At 36.8% G+C, this 21,730-nt stretch overlaps 1 protein-coding gene across 4 annotated transcripts in view; it reads right to left on the bottom strand.

The window, feature by feature from the left end:
- The window catches only part of LOC18440440 (E3 UFM1-protein ligase-like protein), an 82,488-nt gene that overhangs the window by 10,861 nt on the left and 49,897 nt on the right, over nucleotides 1-21,730 (bottom strand). For all 4 annotated transcript variants that reach the window (XM_088874149.1, XM_088874148.1, XM_020671022.2 and 1 more), the window contains 5 exons: nucleotides 4,015-4,061; nucleotides 3,860-3,923; nucleotides 3,394-3,471; nucleotides 3,243-3,305; nucleotides 1,168-1,260 (listed from right to left, as the gene is read on the bottom strand). In XM_088874149.1, coding sequence (XP_088730275.1) covers nucleotides 1,168-1,260; nucleotides 3,243-3,305; nucleotides 3,394-3,471; nucleotides 3,860-3,923; nucleotides 4,015-4,061 — 345 coding nt within the window. The remainder of the gene's footprint in view (nucleotides 1-1,167; nucleotides 1,261-3,242; nucleotides 3,306-3,393; nucleotides 3,472-3,859; nucleotides 3,924-4,014; nucleotides 4,062-21,730) is intronic.

Genomic DNA, 21,730 nt, shown 5'->3' with positions numbered 1-21,730 from the left:
CATTCTTGTACAGGAACACAGTTTTTTATCACAATTTTGTACTGCTAGTCCTATGGGACAAATTTTGATAATTTCCATGCTTGAAATTAACAGTGTCAAAAAAAGGTTTTGAAGTCCTTGGTGACTATTGGCTCATGATGTCTCTATGGCTGATGCATTGGCATTGTTGACAGAGTAGATTCTGCACTTCTTCTTGAGGATGACTTACTGAATGTCATTAGATGGACATCCAGAGTGAGATCCCCAGGCAGATGGATAACACTAGAGAAGTAATTTACATTTACGACTCTATGGATACACTTTTGGACAAATCTATAGAGAGGTAGATGCGATGGCTGACGTTTGAGCAAGGGAAGGAGTAGAATTCAGCTTGCTAATAACAGAGGACACATGGCGATTACCATTTCTGACCTGTGGCCACTCTGGTCTTCTCCACAGTTTCACTTTCTCCTCCTCTTTGCTTGTCACACTCTTTCTCTCTTCCTCCCCGATGCGTACAATTCCCCTTGGTTTACAATTACCGAGTATAGCCTGATGTTACTCTTCCAATATTTATTAATGATCAACCCTCAAAATAGAAAAAGAAATAGGAACCAGATGATAAACCAGAGAAAAGGAAAATTAAAGATGCCACAAAGTTAGTCATGAAATTGTCATGCAAGGGAATGTTTATTTCAATACATTTGCATTAGTCATATGTCGGGTGCCAACTGGCAAGTTTAGAACTATTGGCGCGTTCATTGGATTTTAGCTAATGATGTTTCCATGCTTGCAAGCAAGTTATAAATTTTCTGATACAAATGTCCAGATAATCATGAAGAAATACATATATGCACATAAGAAGAACACAAACGTATACATTAAAATTACTTAAAGTAGAATATATACACAACTAACCACACAAGCCAAGCAGCCATCTCCAAAAATGCATTCTATAGCATAATTAGCAACATATAAGAGTGATGACAAAGGTGTCTCCGTAAAAAGCATCTGAAAACTCCCACAAGCTGTGTGATAGATGCATTTTTTACTTCTCAGATGATGAAACCAACAATGACAGTAATTTGTGTACCACTCAATGCGACAGAGAAACATAACAACAGAGCAGAAGTCAACAAAGAATCTTACATAGATTCTCTTACTTAACAACTGTATCAATTTACTTACATCGCCATTTGCAGCTGATAGTAGGGAAAGGTGTGAAACAGTCTTAGCATGGTAATCCATCAACACATTATATGCCGATTCTTCAAGCTTATCCTGGTCCAAAGAAGTAATACATCATAAAAGATATCTCAAAGGCACCAGACCAACATATGACTTACAACATGCTTTAGGCATGCACATAAACACATTGAGAATATATAATGAAAGACTGAGAATGAAGGTTGACATATACAAACCAAGTTACAGTGGCTAAATGGAATTAATGTGATGATCACCAATTTATGACTCCTAACTTGTCGATGAAAAGACAAAGAATATAAACCATGCAGAGTGCAGTTGCAATTCCCTTCACATTGATAACAGGTATAGCTATTTTCTTGACATTTTTTTCCCCGAATGTTATTTTCTTCACATGGTTCTGTGACGAAGGCCAGTTGAGATAAAATTATTATATTACTAGATTTACAACAGGATATGCTGATGTTCAGTTCCAGGTCTTCAAGTTCATTTCAAAAGAAGAAGACCTAGGGACTCGCAATGTTCTTTTACCACTTGGATTAGAGAAAATCTGAACCCTTTAAGAGTAGCACAAACATGAAAAATGTGCAGGGACATGTGCATCCAGCCAAACAGTCTTAACGGAATAAGCTAGCACTAGGTGTTGATCACCACTTCCTAACTTCAGTTTAATCCATTTTTAAATGTTGATAACGTAACAAAATTTATGTAAATTGTTTGTGTTCGGATATGTAATTGTCTATATGTATGTTTCTTTTTTTCATTGATTATATATGTATTTGTTCTCATCACGCATTTCTGCATATACCAATCAGGGTGATTTTTCTGTTTCACCATCAGTAGCTGTGCATATCTTTATCTGTGTGCACCTATATATGTATTTATTAGTGTTAATAACAATTCAATCTACTTTTTACTCGAATCTGTTTCTAAATTTGAAATGGTATCAAATCCGTGAAATCCTTGTCCACCAGTCCTGAGGCTGTTCAAGGAATACTTCTTACTCGAATCTGTTTCTAAATTTGAAATGGTATCAAATACGTGAAATCCTAGCCCACCGGTCCTGAGGGTGTTCAAGGAATACTGGTATGTTTAAACCAATTATGCACCCAAAATTTTGTACATTTATTTGTGTGATGATCTAACCATTTATACTTCAAGTTTTCGCATGTGGGATTTACAATAGGTGACTGAATCCATAACAATCTGAATTGCATGCCTTACCATGTGTAATGGATGATTTTGAATAATCTCCGATTCTTGATGGTGAATTTGGTCTTTCATTCATGCAGAGATTTGTATGGCCTCCATAGAGTTACGTTGACCAAATAATCAAAGATGCGTTAATGAAAAGCAATTTGTACACTCTATTTATTGGATGCATGAGGGAGAATACTCAAGCAAAACACAAATTTGAATTGCATAAGGCGAAAATAAAAAGACTCAGAGAGAACGGAAAGCTTGCAGGGGTGGGGGGAGAGAGAGGGGGGGGAGGGAAGGGGCCGGGGCCGGGATGGGGCAAGAAAAATATGGACGGGGAAAGAGGAAGAAATACATGGGGGGAGAGGGACCAAATAAAAGAATTGAGAGAGAAGGAAGAGAACGTGGGACTAGGGGTAAGAATAAAGACAAAATAGAGAGCAAAGAAGATGGAAACGGATATAATATTAATAGAAAATTGCCTTACCTAGTGAATAAGGTCTGCAAGGATGGAGAGCTATAAAATAAAAGCTCACATCTAAAAGACATAAGATAATAAAAATACAAGATTCCCTCAGCATAACGGATCTTTAAAAATAAATATAAATAAGCACTAAGAGGTTTTAGACTTATCTTAAATGGTACAACATAAGGTTTCCTTAATTTCGAACTTGGGAAAAGAAAGATTAAGAGCTCACTCCTCTGTAGTGACTATGGTGAATTAGCCAAGTAGAAGTATGACTCAGCCCTACCTCTAATCTTTTCAGTAGCCAAGTTGAAGAAAGACGAATCCATAGTCTTTTTTATAAGAGATAGTCTCAGTCATACGAGATGCTGTAAAAGATTCAATTGTGTACCTTCAAACGAAAAATAGCAGCAGAAATGGCCCTTCCGGGAGCTTGTATAATTTTATTGTGTACCTAAGAGAGAATAAGTTTAGTGTAACCAAGATATAAGTTTAGCAATCAACATCTCACTAAACTAATTATGAAAAGAGAACTCACTAACCTGTAGATGAAGTAGAGAAACAACCTTAGGTAAAAGGGCCACAGGATCAGTTTCATTGTCAACTAGAGAAGTCAAATCCTGATAGTACAACCATAATGAGAAGGAGCCATGCATCATGATAGTTTTATAGAAGAATTACAAAGCAATAACATACTACATGACAAACGGAAAAATGAAAAATTGGACTTGATATGTACAATTTTAATATTATCATAGCGAAAACACAGATGCTACAGACAAAAACCAGAACACATAATAAAAAATTCTAATTACAATTGGGAGAAATTTCGAAACAGAGATGGGAATGGGTTGGGGCTTCAGTGAGAGGTAGATGCCTCAACATAATGTCCCACCCTCTATTCCCACCATTAACATACCAAAACAAAACGAAATTTCGAAACAGAGTTACTATTGTAGGAAGGATGTAATATGCGGTGTTTTACTCCAAACAACAAAAAATTTGTACCTTACGATACGAGTGAAGTAGTGTTCTCTCCAATTTCTTGTCGAGCTTCTTGAGCAATAATCCGCTGATAAGATGACATCAAAGCAATTTTAGTGCAGCCACATTACGAAATAAGGTGCTCAACATAAGAAGTGCTAATAGCATAAAGTTCTTACCACTCTTCTGTCATGGCTTTGAGTGCTATAACCAAAGGGTTGACTTGCTGTAAGAAATACAGTGTTAAAAAGGTTCAGAAATATTCCAAAATAATTATTTTACTATGTAGAATCAAATGCAATAATCTGAAAGAACAACGAAGCGGCACACATAAAGGTCCCTTTCCTTACCAGCAGCTGAAAGGTGGCGATGTAGATTATGATATATCGTAATTAAAAGTTTTCAGCAACAATACCAGCGAGTCTACTTACATGTGCTACTTACAATTCAAAAGATGCCATTTAATAAACTCTTTTTATTCATAAAAAATAAGAAATTTACAACAGTTAAGTGAAAAAAGAACAATGAGAAGTCTTTGACCGGAACAAATTGCCTCGCATCACATCCAAAAGGACTTTAGCACATCCCGCTGCTGATCACCCAGATCGATGGGGCACTAATCACAATCCCTGCTGAATCTCCTTAAAATGGGAAGCTTTATGGCAAACCAAAAATGCGAGATGGGGTAGAAAAAGAGCACAACCAAGTATGTGCCACCAATGCAAACCAAAACACAATATGGTTTAATCTACAGGTAAAAACTAAGAAACGAGCCTAGAGCTCTATGGGGCATGCCACCCTAGGGTCTCTACTATAGGTGAAGCACCCCCTTAATAGGCTAGAGAGAGAAGATGAGAAAGAGTAGAGACGGGCATGTGGAAGAAAGATAATTATATATATATATATATATATATAGAAAGAGAGAGAGAGATAGAGAGGCACTACTGGTGCTCTGTAATTTCCATGGGGAAGGACCCCTACTTATAGCAGAGAGGAACTTCTAGTGTTGTGTAATTTCCAGCTTTTCATCTTAGCCCTATTTTCCCTAAATCAGCCATCATGATAAAGAGAAGGATCTAGACCCTTCTCCCTTAGTTTCCTTAATGCACTCTCTTTTGATAAAAAAAGATAACACTCTTACCCAAAAGATCTTTCCGAACTTTATCAAAATCAACAAGAGGCTCTCCAAAACTTCTAGAACACCTTCTTAGCCTTTCCAAACATCAACCAAAAATAACCAACAAGTTTTAGTTGGTCAACAAATTAGAAAGAGAGAGTAAGGAGAGGGACGTGTGCGCCTAGGAGCCCTTGTGGGCCCCACGCCAAACACCAAGTGGGCCTCCCCACCATGTGGTTGTGCTCCCAAGACCCTGATTTCATCCCTGAAAGTTTTTGGTTGCGCTCCCAAGACCCGGATTTCATCTCTAAAAGTTTTTGGTATGCCTTATTATCACCCTCTATATGATGTGTACCAAAAATTGCTTATGCAATCTGTTTTTTGTTGCGCATGCAATCGGTTTTTTGGTGTCGTATGGGTAGTGACCATTATTAGATTACAATTGGTGTGCTTATGCAATCTGTTTTTTGTTGCTTATGCAATCTGGTTTTTGGCGTCGTATGGGTAGTGACCATTATTAGATTACACTTGGTGTGATTTTGTATCAAGGAAACACTCGATGACAAGGATTAAGATGTCAAGCTTCCAAAAACTTTTGATGACGATTACTATCACTGGCCAGTAAGGTTGTGAAAAATTTTCAATTTGAGTTGTTTTGGGAGTTCGACTTCTTGGAAGACTCACGTGAGTGTGAGCTGCAATGATACACAAGCGAAAGCATAATTGTGTTGGAACAAACCCATTCACTCATGTCAACTACTGTGATCCTTTTTTCTTTCACACAAATTATAATGCTTTGGGATAAATTGATATGATTTCCAACCTTCTTTCAGGGAAGAGGCTATATAGTAGGAATTATGATATGTGAAATAGTAAACACCAAGACTTGTTTGATAACAGAGAGTATTTGAGGACCTGACCATCAACATGGCTCCATTGAGGAAGGAAATATGGCCCAAGGCTTAACAAACACGCCTTAAGAACAATCATTTTGCATGCATCAGTATTTGAGGACTTGACTAGCCCAACCAAGGAACTTGAAAGCTACGCAAGGAAAAGAAATGATGCAACCCTTGTAGCTGCAATTTTTTACACCTCTGCTAGAGGTTGCGCAAGTCATATTGGCATTTGAGATGTATTAAATGTCATCAAAATGATTCCATGATTGTGCCTTTGAGAAAACGTCACAAATGATTTATGACCTGGGTGTTGATGGAAACCATTTAGTGATAAGCAACAAATTTTAGTTGTGCTCCAATTGCCGGGATTAATGGCCATTTAAAGGCCCTTTCTTTATACATGTGTATCTTAGTTTGATTGGGAGTAAAGGTATTTCAATGGGGAACAGAGCTTGGTGCCAAAACCTGAGCATAGATCCATGAGGGACAGGATAAGGCTTTTAAAGAGCCTTATCATAGTAGTGGTATATTCAGAGCACCAGGTTATGTACCTATGTGCACACAAGGACTCAACTAGGGTTTTGGCGGTCTAGCCCCAGGAGGTTCCAAATTAGAGCCAAAACTCTTTAGCCATGGGTATTGGGCTTTTGTGCCGAAAATCATCCCGTTGAGGTCGGTTAAGGGCCAGCCCTTCTTGAGGTCCAATGATATACCCATGGTGGTAGGACGGGATGAAGATGCACTCTTGTGTGTAGATCGTGAGAGAGCCCTACAGGATCCTCAGTCCTTGTGAGGACAAAGGCCAAATTCTCGATGGTTCGATCCCAAAGCACATGAATATGTGTTTGCAAAATCAAACTGAAACAGTTAACTGGACATGAGGGCGGGGGTGTTTAGAACAGGAACTAGACTAACCAGTTGGTTAACTGGACTAACCGGTCCAAGAGATTTTTTTTTTAAAATAAAAAAACTTAGATTAAGTGTATACTATCTTATTACCTACATTTGTCTTACCCAAAAAAATTTGAAGCAACTTTGTATATAAGTTAATATATGAATACTATGGAGATATGCAAGACAATTTATAATTTGACATTAATTCAATTGATGTAGTTACAAAGTCTAACTAACAATGGCTAGTAGTAATGAGAGCGGCGAGGGGGTCAAGGTGCTGTTGTGTCTAGCTATCAGGGTTTACTGGGCGAAAAATCTGAATAAAGCCTAGTGAAGTCTGTAATGTCGCAACTATGCCTCCTCACCAATCAGGAACATTTCCCATGGTACCCTCTTTGCCAAAGTCTCCTAGAATGGTCCAGCCTTCGTGGGCTTCCCCACCCTATTTTGTGTTACCCCCACCTTGTTCTGTGTTATAGCCCCTAGAAGCTTTGACATTGTTGTCATCATGAATAACTAGGTTACGGTGCCAACTAAGACTCTGTCTCTCCCTTGTCAAGTAACAGCTACGCCTAGATGCCTGGACTTCCTCCCGAGCCAATCTCAGTGGATCATCTTCCTGTACATCGAACACCATATCATGTTGCGCCCCTTCACATTCCTGGACGACTGGACCTTGCCAATCATTTTCCATTGTCCCATCTGTCTCCTCATCTTCATACTCGTTAATGTCGGTGTCCATGTTCAATGTTGTGTCTCCATTAGGTGCTGCAACGTCAGCATTATTATCCATATCGACAATTGCCCTGTTAAGGAAATCTTAGTCTAGTACTGGGGTCCTTTATGATACCCACTCATGGGCGAGGTCCCTCTGGAAGATCTAATCAAGGTTGATCGAAGTGTAGCCTGTGGGGGTCTTCCTTATTTGCCTCTCTCTCGATTTTAAGTTGTAGTGGACGTACACCAGGTTGTGTAGCGTCTGAGTCTTTAACCTATTCTGCCTCGGGGCATGTATCCACTGGAATGTACTCCAATTTCTTTTACATCCCGAGGAAGCACAGGTTTGACTCAGAATTCTAACTGCAATCTTTTGTAAATGCTTTGTTTGGATTTTGTGTATCGTCCACCAATGTGCTGACATAAACAAACATAGGAATACTTAACAATAGAAAAATAATTAACTTTAAGAAACCCACCAATAGTATTGTACTAAACTATTACAAGTTATAACCTATAACTAACCTAGGTGCAATTTTGCAGCTGCTTTTTTAGCATTGTTGTATGCAACTTCCCCGTTTTTTCCCATGTACATGATAAGCTACAAAGAACAAGATGCGTATACAAGAAATTATTACAACATAGAAATGCAATTTGTTATTGTGAATTAAAACTTTTATTACATACATGTTTTGCTCAAAGTTTACCTGTGCCATACACTCCATCTGAGTATCAAGATCAGGCTCAAGCCTATAGATGCAATTTCTCACCCCGTCCATGATATGTGCATCATCTAGGTCGGCAATTGAGTACAAGTTATGTAGGTTAAGAAAGAACCCTACACATGGTTTATTATATTATTAATTACGGTAAATTTACTGAGAGTTGAGATAGAATCATGAATTGCGACAATGAATCATAAATTACTTGCTGGATGGATATCCTGATGCAGTTGATCTCTCCACCTACGATAAACGATCTCCAATATCTCATCAGTCCATATGTTATTTTGAACTATGGCTTCCTTTGCGTATCTCATTGTGTTGAACAGAAACCACATAGCTGGCTTATCATCAGAGTCCACTAACGTCAACACCTGCACTAGAGGTTCAGTTACAAAAACAACATGGTTTTTTTTCTGATGGTATTGTGGATTGCGAAGGTCAAGTCGAGAGGGTTCGCCGGTCATTGGTGGCACATCTATGGGTTCAGGTCAGTGAGTAGTTGATGGCCGCCTATAAGAGGTTGGGAGACTAGATAAACTACGCGTCAGTCTACTAGATGTGGACCTAAGCATTGAAGGCCGCATCCTCCCATACCCGGTACTATTTGTTGAGGCTGGCAGCTGGTGGATGCGCCATATCTTCTACCATACGTCTCTTGAATTTCTATTTGCCTATAATTCAGCTCTCAGAGGCTAGAATCCTAACCCGTTCCATTTGCATCTCGAACTCTGCTTCTTCATCCTCAACCTCATCTATAGCACTTTCGTACCCCTTCCCTACCTCCTCCGCATCCCTTTTGTATCTGCACCTTTTTCCTTTTCCATACGTAATTAATTTTAACATTTCTTGTTTTACGGCCAATGGCACATCTTACAACTTGTGACATTACCTTTTACCCAAGCAAGGTGCTCTTTTAGGAGATAAACATTGCCACACATTTCCTTGTTACAAAAATTACATCTAACTTTTCCCTTGTCTTTCACTTTTACGCCATATTGCCATGCCACGTCTCCACTCCTCCTCTTTTTGTTTTCTTGGAAATTTTCTTGAACATAAAATTTCATTAAAACTTATTGAAAAATTAAATATCTAAACTAAATTAGTTTTTTACCATAATAAGTTGATTGCCATTACATAAATTCTTTGCTTTTTGACCTTGATAAGTTTATTACCACTACATAAATTCTTTGTTTTTATAATAAATTACTACTGGGTGGAAGTTAAATTTATCTAATTTTCCTTTGTGAACACTGGGTGAAATTAAATCAATCTAATTTTCCTTCTTCATATTGACATGAATTTTCAGTACTTTCTCGAGTATCTATAAGCAAAGCATGAGCTCGGCTTCAATAACCAGAAAAGTAAACAAGATAAAGGAAGAAATTCTTTTTCAAGGACATGAAAAAGGGAAATATGAAGTTCAATGTACATGTCAAGCATTCACTCAAAAGTATGAGTGTGCTAAAAAACTAAAGGCATCAAATACCTATTACCTCTTCTTACATATTTCACTATATAGAAATTCGATATCTATGAAGAAATAATAAAATAATTATATTGGAAGAACAAACAATATCATCCCAAATTATCCTACAATTTCCACAAGGAACATGTTAAAATGACTTTCGTTAATATACAGTTGAAAGTTACATCTAAGTTACATCTATAAGCTACAATTTAAAGGTCTGCTACAAATGGTTGAAAGGACAAAGTTTTTAAACGAAGTATGCAGAGCAAACAAATTCCCACGTAGCTCTAAGCAAACTTCTTATATACAGCATTCGAACTTCCACAAGGGAATTTCAAGATTGTTTTCAACTAACAATCAGTGTTTTAAAATGCAGCCACATAGCCGCATATGCGTCCATATCGTGCGTTATGAGCTGGGAAGCACATCTAAAAACACCGCATATGCAGTTTGGATAGATACGCCCACATATGCGTCGCGTCTCTCTGCATCAGAGCCGCATAGCGCATACACTGCATCAGGCTGCATAATTTTCGAAAATGTTTTTCAGAACTATACCCCTCGGGTATGGGTAAAATAGTCTTTTTGACCTTTGAAAATTGGGGGAAAGGGTTTGGGGGGTATTAAACCCCCCAAATAACAATTTCCAGCCACATTCGTGGCTTTTCTGTCATCGATTGGATCAAAAGAAAAATTTGGGGGGAAATGTTTTTCATTGAAGGTCTTTAATTTGTGCATTTGTTGATACTTCGTTTTTTATTTGTACCTTTTGGGCGTTGATTTGAGGAAGTTTAGGCGAATTTGTGACGGCAAATCGAGGGTTTTAAAGGCCGAGAAGGAATCGATACTTACTTCAAGCGGTAACTTTTTTTTCCTACTACAGTAATACTTTTTTTTGGGGCAATGTCTTCTTCCCAATCTTCTAGTAATTAGAATCCAGCTTGGAAATATGCCAAACTTAAAAATCCGAAAGATCGAAATTGTGTAATTTGTATGCTTTGCGGAAATACTTATATAAGTGGTATTTTTTGGCAAAAGGCGCACTTAACTGGTATTTTTGGGAATGTAAGAGCATGCCACAAGCTACCGAAGACATAAAAAGGGAGATTAGAGAATATATGGATAGCTTGAAAAAAAAAAAACAGAAGAAAAAAATTAACAGAAAAGAATTACTTGATGATATACAATTATTTAATGTTGATGATGATGATGATATATCAAAAGTTGCAATGAGGCAAAAAGGTACTCCAACTCCACTATCAAGAGAGAGGGTTGAAAATATTGGTGGTAGTGTTGGCAAAAGAACACCTTTCTCTAGGGGACCAATGCATTTTTTTTCACCCCTAACCCCGAAATTGTGGTTCAGGAGAGGAAAAAAACACAAAACAAACCACAATTGAGAATCTATATAAGAAAGAACAGAGGAAGTCGGTATGTGAGTATATTGTAAAGTGGCTTTACATGGCCGGCATTCTTTTTAATAATATAACCCTCAATAGTTTTGCATGTATGGTCCAGGCAATTGGGCAATATGGCCCAGGACTTATTACTCTTTCACTACATGAGGTTAGGGAGCCCTTATTGAAATATGTTGTATCTAATGTTAACAAAATTTTGATTTCTCGAAGAGAAGGATGGAAGAAGTACGGGGCCACTATTATGTGTGATGGTTGGTCCGATGGGAAGTCAAGGGCATGCATTAATTTTTTGCTTAACTGTCCAAACGGAACTCTTTTGTTAAGTCTGTTGATGCATTAGACAAGTCACATGCCTACTTATGCGGCGTGATGGATGAGATTATAGAGTTTGTTGGAAAGAAAAATGTGGTATGCTTCAGTTGGGCATTTTTTGACTTTGAAGATAACGCATATGTTTTGGAGTCCTTGCGCAACTCATTGTGTCAATCTTATGCTTAAGGAAATAAGTCCAACATCTTTATTTAGTGGGGTAATTTCAAAAGCTACATTTATTGTTGGATTTATTTACAATCACACCATAGTCCTAAGCATGATGAGGACTTTTACAAAGAAGAAAAAATTAGTGAGATCGGGTATCACTAGATTTGCCACATCATTTCTCACTCTTTGAAGCCTAGCCAAGCAAAAAAGTGCCTTGAGAACCATGTTTGCTTTAGAGCAATCGAATCAAAGTAAATGGTCATAGCATCGGGATGGGAAAAAAATTGAACAAATTATTCTGAATACATCTTTTTAGAGTCAAACAATTCTTGCATTGGAGGTGGCTGGTCTTTTAGTGAGTGTTTCGACTGGTTGATGGCGATGTGAAGCCCGCCATGGGCTACAAACATGAGGCGATGACTAGAGCAAAAGCAGAGACAAAAAATGTTTTAAAGGATGATGAAAATAAATGCAAGGCTATACTTGAAATTATTGATAGGAGATGGAATACCCAGCTTCACAGGCACCTCCATTTAGCTAGTTACTTTCTAAATCCATCTCTTCACTACAAGCACCCATCCATTGAGTCAGGTCGTGTAATAAATGGTGGGTTCTTAGATGTGCTTGAGAGGTTGGTGCTTGACAAAGATACCCAAGATGAGATCCAAAGCAAAGAATTGATTAAGTTCAAGTTAGCCTTGGGAGAGAGATTGCTACTCAAAACAGGGACACTACAGATCCAGGTAAAATCCAAAAGTACCCTTTCTTGTTTATGACTTTATATATAGTTCCATTGTTTACCCTTAATTTTATCTATAATCTAAATTACAAAATATTATATAGCTGCATAGTGGGCATTATATAGAAGCAAGACACCAAATCTACAATGTCTCGTTATTCGAGTGTTGAATGTCACATGTAGCTCATCTAGTTGTGAACGCAATTGGAATGCATTTGAACATGAAAGTCCTTATTGCTTAATTCTTATTTCTTGGATTCAATTTCAATTTTCAATTTTCTTAAATCTAATTTATTTAATTTCAATTTTCTACCGCAGCTCTAAACCAAAAAAAGAAATAAGAAAGAGCAGAAATTGAATGATTTGGTGATGGAGCAGAAGAAGTTGAATGATTTGGTTTATGTGCGGTATAATGAGCGGCTTAGTGAGAGGTATCAAAAGCGCAAGCAGCTCAACCCTATTAAATTCTATGAAGTCGATGGTGATTGCACAAGTGAGTGGACCACAGATCCATGACTAGAGCGTGTGTTTGAGGGTGAGGATTTTACATGACTTGATGTCAAGCTAGCCACAAGGGCTAATGAAGAAGAGCGGCCTAACAATAGAGCACAAAGGAGTAGAGCTAGGTCTAGTCGCACAATAGCTCCAGAGGTCGATGAGGAGGAGGCAGACTCAAAGGAGACCGAGGAAGGAGAATATGTGGAGGCCGCCGAGGATGATATTGATGATGATGCACATGAAGACTCTCAAGATGACTTCTTTGATTAGCATTTGAAAAATTGAAATTTAGAATCTCACTCTCAAAGACTTGAGAAATGAGGATGATTGTATTGCCTGTTCTTGAGCTTGACTTTAAACTCTTTAATCTTCATGGAATTGAATGTTGTATGGTGGTGCTTATGGTTGTTGATTGTTGAATGTTTTATGAAGCTAGTTTTAAGTTTCTAGTTTCTATCAGGGAATAGTGGATACAGAATATTCGACGGCTGATACTTTTGGAGTTAATGAATAAACTAAATACCTACTATCACATATAGCACCTCCATATATTTTTCTATGCATTAACCTATTTTTTTAGATTTTTTTAGAATATTTTTATATTTTTTGACTGTATCGCTGAGATGCACCCGCATCCAGACCTCATCGAGCCGTATTGCCTCATCGGTCCCCCCCATCGCTTTCGGCCGCATCCCACATTTTAAAGCACTGCTGACAATAAATTTAACTAAACAACAAGTGCTTAACAAACTTCTGATTCACATGGACCACGCAATGAACATTAACACCACACAGGTAAATCATGACCCCAAAACAAACACATGTACCTATAGAGGAATCTTTGATTGTTGATTCATCACTTTTGCATTCACTAATTTTGTCACATGAATTTTCACAATGCTGGAGTCCTATCAATTGTCAAATAACTTCATTTTTTATGTCACAGTTGAAACAAAAAGAAAAACTAACAAGAATTGAATCTAACCTTATATCAACATAGAGAATGAACTAATTTAGCTGGATTAAATTTTGGAACTTATGTTTGAACCCACATGAAAAGAACCATAAATAGAATTTCATTAACATGCATTAACTAAATAACAAAACCAATTTTATTGAGCCAGTCAAGACAAAGAAAAAAGCATCAGATATCCCATTTCATAGTAATGAAGGCAATAAAAATAAAAAGAAATCCAATTCGTATGAAAAAAGATGCACTATTTTCCTCCACATAAACAATATTGAAAAACAAGTACATGAAAGATTACCCAAAAATATAACCCATTAAAAACCAACCAAAAATTATCCAAAAAAAAAAAAACCCAAACAAATGCACAAATAATGCAACTTTTCTCACTGCAACTACCATTCTGCCAATTAAACCCTTTTAAAAATGGGTTAGAGTAGCAATTAAAAAAACAAACATAGTTTCATAAAATACCCATTAATTCGGTCTGAAATATCAAAAACTCAATGTTCCAAATAATAAAAAAAAAGCTACTAATTTAAAACTTTGAAAAAATGGCCAAAAAAACTTTAATCTATCAAAATCGAGGTCGAAATCTCTGGGTTTCGATGAAATCAGTAGTGTAGTAGTCTGAATATCTCTGTCATCTCCCATTTTGATTGAGTAAAAATAAGAAACAACAACGAGATTTGTAGATTGGCGGATTTTTCCCAAACTGATAAAGAACACACAACTAAGGGCCAAAAAAAAGAGAATTTCGGTGTGTTTTTTATCTCAAATCATTTGTTCTATTGAAGAAAATCAATAATATCAGTCTATTATTGTCTGAAAAAACAGGAAAAAAAATTCAAAAAATAACTATAATTCGGGTTGAAGCTTACCTTGTTTTCTTCCAACTCAAATGAAGCTCTAATCTATCAAAATCTATCCCAAAATATCTGGATTTCGATGAAATCAGGAGTGTAGTAGTCTAACTATCTATGGCATCTTCAAAAGCCCAACATTTTGATCGAGAAAAAATTAAAAAAAAAAAAAGAAACGCCAAGATATATAGATTGGCGGATTTTTTCCAAACTGATGAAGAACACACAAATAACAGCCAAGAAAACTTGAATTTCGGTGTGTTTTTCATCTCAAATCGAATGCTTTATAGAATAAAAGCAATACTTTCGTTCAATTATTGTCTGAAAAGGCTAAAAAAGTGAGCAAAATCAAATCGAATATTGATTCAAACCACAACACGCGACTTCTGTCGAAAATAACGGCCCCTATAATAAATAATGACGCACTGTTATATAAGAGTTGTTATTACGCCAGTTATAATGTTAAAAACCGATTTCTTTTACAACCAGTCCTGTTAGGTAAAGAACCGGCTGGTTAGCAACAATACCAACCGGTTTGTGTATATATCAGCCGGTTTTGGTCTGGACTTTTTTTGGGGCTTTATAAATATACACTAGAACCCCAAAACCGCCCCTAACTGGACTCGGAACCTTAGCAGTTCCGATCTAACCGGCCGGTTCCAGTTCTAAAAGGCCGGTTTTTCAAGCCTTGGTGGGAAGCTGCCTTGGTAGGGAGCATGTACATGTTCCCAAAAGAGCTCCTGATAAGCTTTTGTATGGTCCCGCCATGTCCTTAGGGGGGAACCCGAAATCCATACGCAAGTCTCAGAGCTCTTACACCTATTATCCAGCAAAGATGACCCAACTACTTCAGCTCCTGAGATAAGACTATGGACCACGCACGTCGTTGGTCGGTTTGAGCAAGTGCAGGGCTGAGTGTTGCAACAGTGGGAGTACCCTAGTATCAACATATAGCTTTAATTTCTGTAGCTCTCCACTTTTATGGCTTTTCTAGCTTCTGAAACAAGTCGAAATTTAAGGGAAAAAACTAAATTTGATTTTTAAGTATTCTTGGAACTTTTTAAGAAATCTATTTCAATGGTTTTATTTGGATTTATGTATAAAACCAGGCCAACACCAAGCCCAAGCCACACATGGGTTGGCCCCGTGGCCAACGGCAAACACGTGGGGACCACATGCCTATATATGTGCATGCAGCAACGCCCCACACTTGAGGCCCATTGGTTCTATTTTCCCTCAATTTTCTAAAACCTCATATGCCCTTATTCCTTATCCCTTATCTCACGAGGAACAAAGGGATGATGTGGCATTCTTCACACATGTGGAGAGCTAGTTGACATCATCCACAAGAAGTCATAACTAATTAGGGTATGAATTGAGGGACCAGGGAACAAGGGTGTGTGGTTCATCGCAAACTTTGGTGGAAGGCTTATGAGATGGACAGCTTCGACTCAAACATCCACAACACCCCTTGGAACACACAACAAATGTCCAAGATTACACCTCCCCACATGTGGTCTCTCATAGACCCTTCTAAAGATTGCTATCCCCATGACCCCACTTCATAAATACGGCTAACCACTAATATTTGCACTTCACTTGAGAACACTCTCTCTTTAGCCAGCACACTAAGATCATTCTCTCTCTCTTTTCTAGTGCCATAGCCATTAAGGCTCCATTATTAAGCTAATGACCTGGCAACTTAACCATGGCTATGCCCATGGCTCATCAGCCACCTATCATGGCCACCATGCACTAGCCTAGACATGCCCAAGCCAATTCAAGCCACCTTGTAGGCCAGCATGCACCAGGGTCTTTGATCAAGCAATTCATCTACCAATTGAGTGAGATCTGATAATTTCTTCTTCTAATTCCTCATTATAATTCTCTTAGACTTAGATCTCATCATTCCTTTGTGTTGGGCTACTTCATCCAAGTGTTTTCACCATGATTCGCAATCTAGATCTCAATACTTAGGTTCGCATTTCATAACCTACTGAATTTGCAATAGATCTGTCAATTCCACCATGAAATTATGTTCAAGTTTGTTTCATTTGATTCCCTCAACATTGCTGCATATAGGTTAGTAGAATGATGATCAATTGGCCATGATACCATGAAATCATCATCATTTTGAATGTGATTGTTGCTGATTTTTCACAGCAGAAAATGATTGTGTATTTCCATTTTATTCAGATTCAGCATGTTGTTTGAGAGATCTGAACCATGGATGTTGGAAACGCCTGAGATTCTGAATCGTTTTAGGAATCGAACTTGCAAAATCGCAGCTATGTAAAAGATTCATGTTTTCGGAATCGATATCCATACAAGGGAAATTGTAGGAAACAAACATTTCTATTTTTTAGGAATCGAGCTTCGACCCAAATGGAATCGAGATCAGTACATACAAGAAATCGAGACTCCAACTGCTTCAAAATCAAATTTCTACTCTATTTGGAATCGACCCATATGGAATATTTAGACTTGGGATATTTATTTCTTATTCTACTTCAATTTAGTTTGAAATTGGAGCTCTATTGGCTGCTTCACTTTTCAAGAATCTAATCATTGTAAAGTGCTTAATCACAACTTATTTTCGTGCCGATTTGCAAGCACTTCTATTTTGCTTCACATGAATCCCGTATTTGCAGTGTGATAGATTCTCTCTGACAAAGTTTTTCAGAACTTTGATGACTTGAGTTTTGTTTCACTCTGATGCAAAAAAAATTCACCAATTTAGGTTCAAAATAGTGTGTGATTTCTGCTGATTTTTCAAGGTCATTTTGCTGCCTCATTTATGCAGATTGTTGGTAAAGAAACATAAAATTAATGCAATTTCAGGGAAACAAAAGCCTTAATTTACGTCATTGATCAGAAAGCATAAGTTTTCAGACAAACACAGGGATTAGTGGTCAGCAAGGGCAGAAATCATTGATCAACTCTAGAGTTTGTTGAATGTAGGCCAGGCTGTGATAATTTCAGCCAAGGGCTTACTGATTTTTGCGTAGAACCCATTGATTTCAGCTTAGAATTTGCTGATTTTCTGCCTAAAATTTGTGATTTTGGAGAACCAATGGCAGCAAGAAGGGATCGAGGAAGAGGTACTCTTGTAGATCTACCTCGGAATGCCAGAAATGAAAGGGGTGTTTGACAATCGCATAAAGCTGTGAATGTGCCTGACTTTCCTTATTACTATAGTTTTCACCTGTTTGGGAACAGTAAAAATGGGGGAAAGTCAGAACACAACTTCTCCCCATTCACTATTCCCTTAAGGGTTGCTGCATTGGGGAATCCGTGCAGACACTTTCAACAAAACTCACGCCATCAGTAAAAGTTAACACTGAGACAGTGGCATCATGATAATATGTATTATAATATTATAATATAATATATAATATCATTATATTATATAAAATATATTATATTGATATAATATAATAAGATATTATATATAAATTAATATTATATATATTACGTTTATATAATATAATAATATTTTCTAATATACTATAATATAACATTACAATATTTAATATAATATCATTATATTATAAATATAGTTTTAAATTATATTATATGTAATATATTATATTTATTATATTATATATATATATATATACTATGTTTATATAATATAATAATATTTTCTAATATACTATAATATAGCATTACAATATTATAATATAAATGGTAATAATATTATATATCATATATGAGTAATGAGCTTATGAGACCCTCCCACACCCATGTGCGCAGGATCCGAAAGGATCACCATTAAATTTGGCACAGATCTCTAGAAAAGTCAATGCCCACACCCATGTAATAACTTTTCTAAAGATCTGTGCCAAATTTAATGGTGATCCTTTGGGGTCCTACACACATGGGTGTGGGAGGGTCTCATAGGATCATTACTCATAATATATTATAAGAATATTAATATACGTATAATATTATGATCATCATCATCATCATAGCCTTTTCCCAATATATTATCATATATATTATGATAATATATATAACATATATCATATACATAGCAGCTTTCCCAATGCCAAACAAGTGAAAATACTAGCACCACAATCATCAAACAGGGTCCCCAGCTTCAGCTACCAAGTTTCATCTACTTCCCAGAATTTAGGAAGATTTTCCTAGGGAAATTGTAGTGAAAGGTATCAAAGTTATCAAACGCCACTGAAGAGATAAAAGATCTCAAGAGACGGGTTCAAAAGCTTGTGCAACCACTCCCAAGCATCACTCATAGACAAGACAGTGATCTTTTTCCCCAAGAAGATAAGAGTACAACCTTTTTTGCCTTTGTGCTCCCCTTGAGGAGTCAAGTGAAGAGGAAAGTGATAAAAGACATAGATGTGGGGGACATTACTCTATAGTTTTCATTTAGAAGGTGGACATTCTTGATTTTAACGAGCATAATTTGACTCAACCAGCGGAGAGGTAATCTCGTTGCCTGTAAGTACAATTTGGTTAGTCACATTAACGAGGCTGCCATGGAGAAATATTTATTTTCATCAAGTTGTTTTCAAAATCAATAGGTTGTAGATTGGGAGTCGCCACAGAATATTTGACACATGCTCAAATGAAGGACAACATCATGTAGGAGATCTGTCCTATGATGATGAACAAGATTTCGTGGTTGAACAGATCTTTGAAAGGGAGGGGGAAAAAAAAAAGGATGACGGGCTCCAAAGAGAATCAATAGGTGAAGTTATTGGCTAGACCATTGAATCTAATAGTCATCTCAAAGATGCACGCTTGGTATCTAGGACAGAATTTAGGCAACTTCAGCAAGTTCATGTGGCTGAACAGACTCTATCGACATACAACAACCCTTTCCTTAAGGTGTTCCAAAAAGAGCTCATGTGCTCATCAGTTGATTTCAATCAATGCATAATCATTGCGTTTTGATTAGGCCAATAGCCCCTAGATACCAAGATTTGAAGCACAATGTTCGGGTTGACGAAGGTTGTGGGACAAGTGCAAAATTCATCTTAACGTACTTCAAACTTGAAATTAAGTTTTCTCTAACCAAAGGAGTCCGATGTAGGACAAAATTGTTCTCATTTTTAATTTTTATTCAATTTCAAAGAATGTATACTTAAATTTCAATTTTAGGGTTTATTTCTAGGGTTTCTAAGTTTTCTATGGATTCTACGTTTTTTTATATATACATTTTAAGGATTTTAGCAGTTGTTTAGGGAAATAGCTAACATGCTGGCAGAATATTTTGTTTTATCAGGGGTAAAAATGTCACAGTGAATTTTCTTATAATTAGGGCTTATATTTCAATTAGAATTAGGATTTCTTGAGCTCTGAGTAAGGCATTTTATTATAAATAGAGGCCCATGTAGAGAACTTAGAATGCAGAGTTCAGTTTTAATATCTTATTTCTCGTTTAACCAGCCAGTGAAGCCTGAATTGTAGGCTTCCTCTTTAATTTTTCAATCAACAGATTACTTGATTTTTTTTCGTTGAGAAATTCTTTCTGCAACACTCATATTCTACAGTTTTCAATTTATTATCCGGAACACTTTGATGTGTGACTCTGCCATTTGATCTCTGGTTTGATAAGGATCACATTATTTATAATTTTATGTTTTCGTGTATGGTTGAGCTCACTTAACAACTGTCCCATTGCTGATTCGAAAATCAGCAGCATACACATGGGAATTTGTATTGTACTTGTACAAGGAAAACACATGTAAGTAGGCCTTGCCACCCTATTTTAGTAAAAGTTTTTAGCAGGAGGGCATCGTTTACCTAGTTTTCCAACATTGGGAGAAGAAGGGAAAAAGTTCTCTTAAGCACATGGTATCTTGCATGGGAGATTGCATAAAAGATAAGTTGTTATTTGCTGTCCAGTTTGGAAAATATGTAAATTCCTATAGATATGAGCTCCAAGTGCTATTCCTCCAACACTATTATATTATGATATATTATATTTCTATATATTTAATTAGATTGTGCTTGTGCGGGCATATTAAATTTGTTATATAATTATAATGATAAATTGACGAGTAGGTATGTGTCTGTATATGTGTATACACATGAACATATTTAGTATGTATGAGAACAAAGAGCCTCAAAGCCATTTCAAATATTTTACAATGAGGTGGGGTTTCTTTTCCTTTATGAAGTATCAGTCGTAATGAAGGAAGCACAATTGAACGAAAATGAGCTTAAAACGCAACTTCAACTTGGCAAACTAGAGAAGGATACCCAGCATAATAAAGAAACAAAAGAAATAAATGGACTACTTCCATGATAGGTGCATGAGATAGTCGGACAAGGAGCAAGTTTGAGCTACAGGAATGGAGGTGAATGAAGATACAAGAGTGTAATTTAGAGGTGTTCGGATGTTTTTTATGCTATTGTTGATGTCTTAGTTACAAGGACACGGCCATGGGGCTGCATGCCCGACTTGAATTCAAGAATCCAACTCGCCCACCTATCTTTTGCCAAGTCCAGTAAGACATATTTGTACAATGTCCACGTGTCTATAATTTTATATTTATATAGGATTTCTCACATTTTAATAATAAAATGAACTAAATAAAAATAAAACATGTAGGCCCAAATCAAAGACATGCATATCCATATCATAAACACACGCTCAATAGTGTGAACATCTGTCAGACAAAATGGACGTCTTGCAATGCAGACAAGTGTCATACAACATGGACCCACTCATTTGTCCAAGCTGTGCACTCACGTGCCACATACCCGTCACATGTATGCGAATCCAAATAATGAAATTTTCAAAACATGCATTCCAAGATGGATTTCCAGAATCAGTGTATGAGTTCTGCATGTCAGTACGCGTTGAATTGGTGTATTGGATTATCCTAAACCCATAGGACAAGCTTCTTGTTGTAACATAGGTTGAGGTCTTCCAATGCTTAAATGAAAGCCTATTCTATAATTCAAAAGAGAAGATGTTTCATTTAGAACTAGTGAAACCACACCTGAGAATTGATATGATAAAGAGTCAGAAAATGATCACATGTCATCATTTCTCTCACCTTTCTACAGTCAAACATCGGCAAGGATTCACATATCAAACAAATAGGTATCAGTGTGCAATATTAAAAGAGT

Source organism: Amborella trichopoda, chromosome 8 (assembly GCF_054954075.1).
Source record: "Amborella trichopoda isolate Santa Cruz 75 chromosome 8, AtrichopodaSantaCruz75HAP2 v2.0, whole genome shotgun sequence".
NCBI lineage: Eukaryota > Viridiplantae > Streptophyta > Magnoliopsida > Amborellales > Amborellaceae > Amborella > Amborella trichopoda.
Note: the sequence above shows the minus strand (reverse complement) of the source record. Positions and strands in the feature narration are given on the sequence as shown.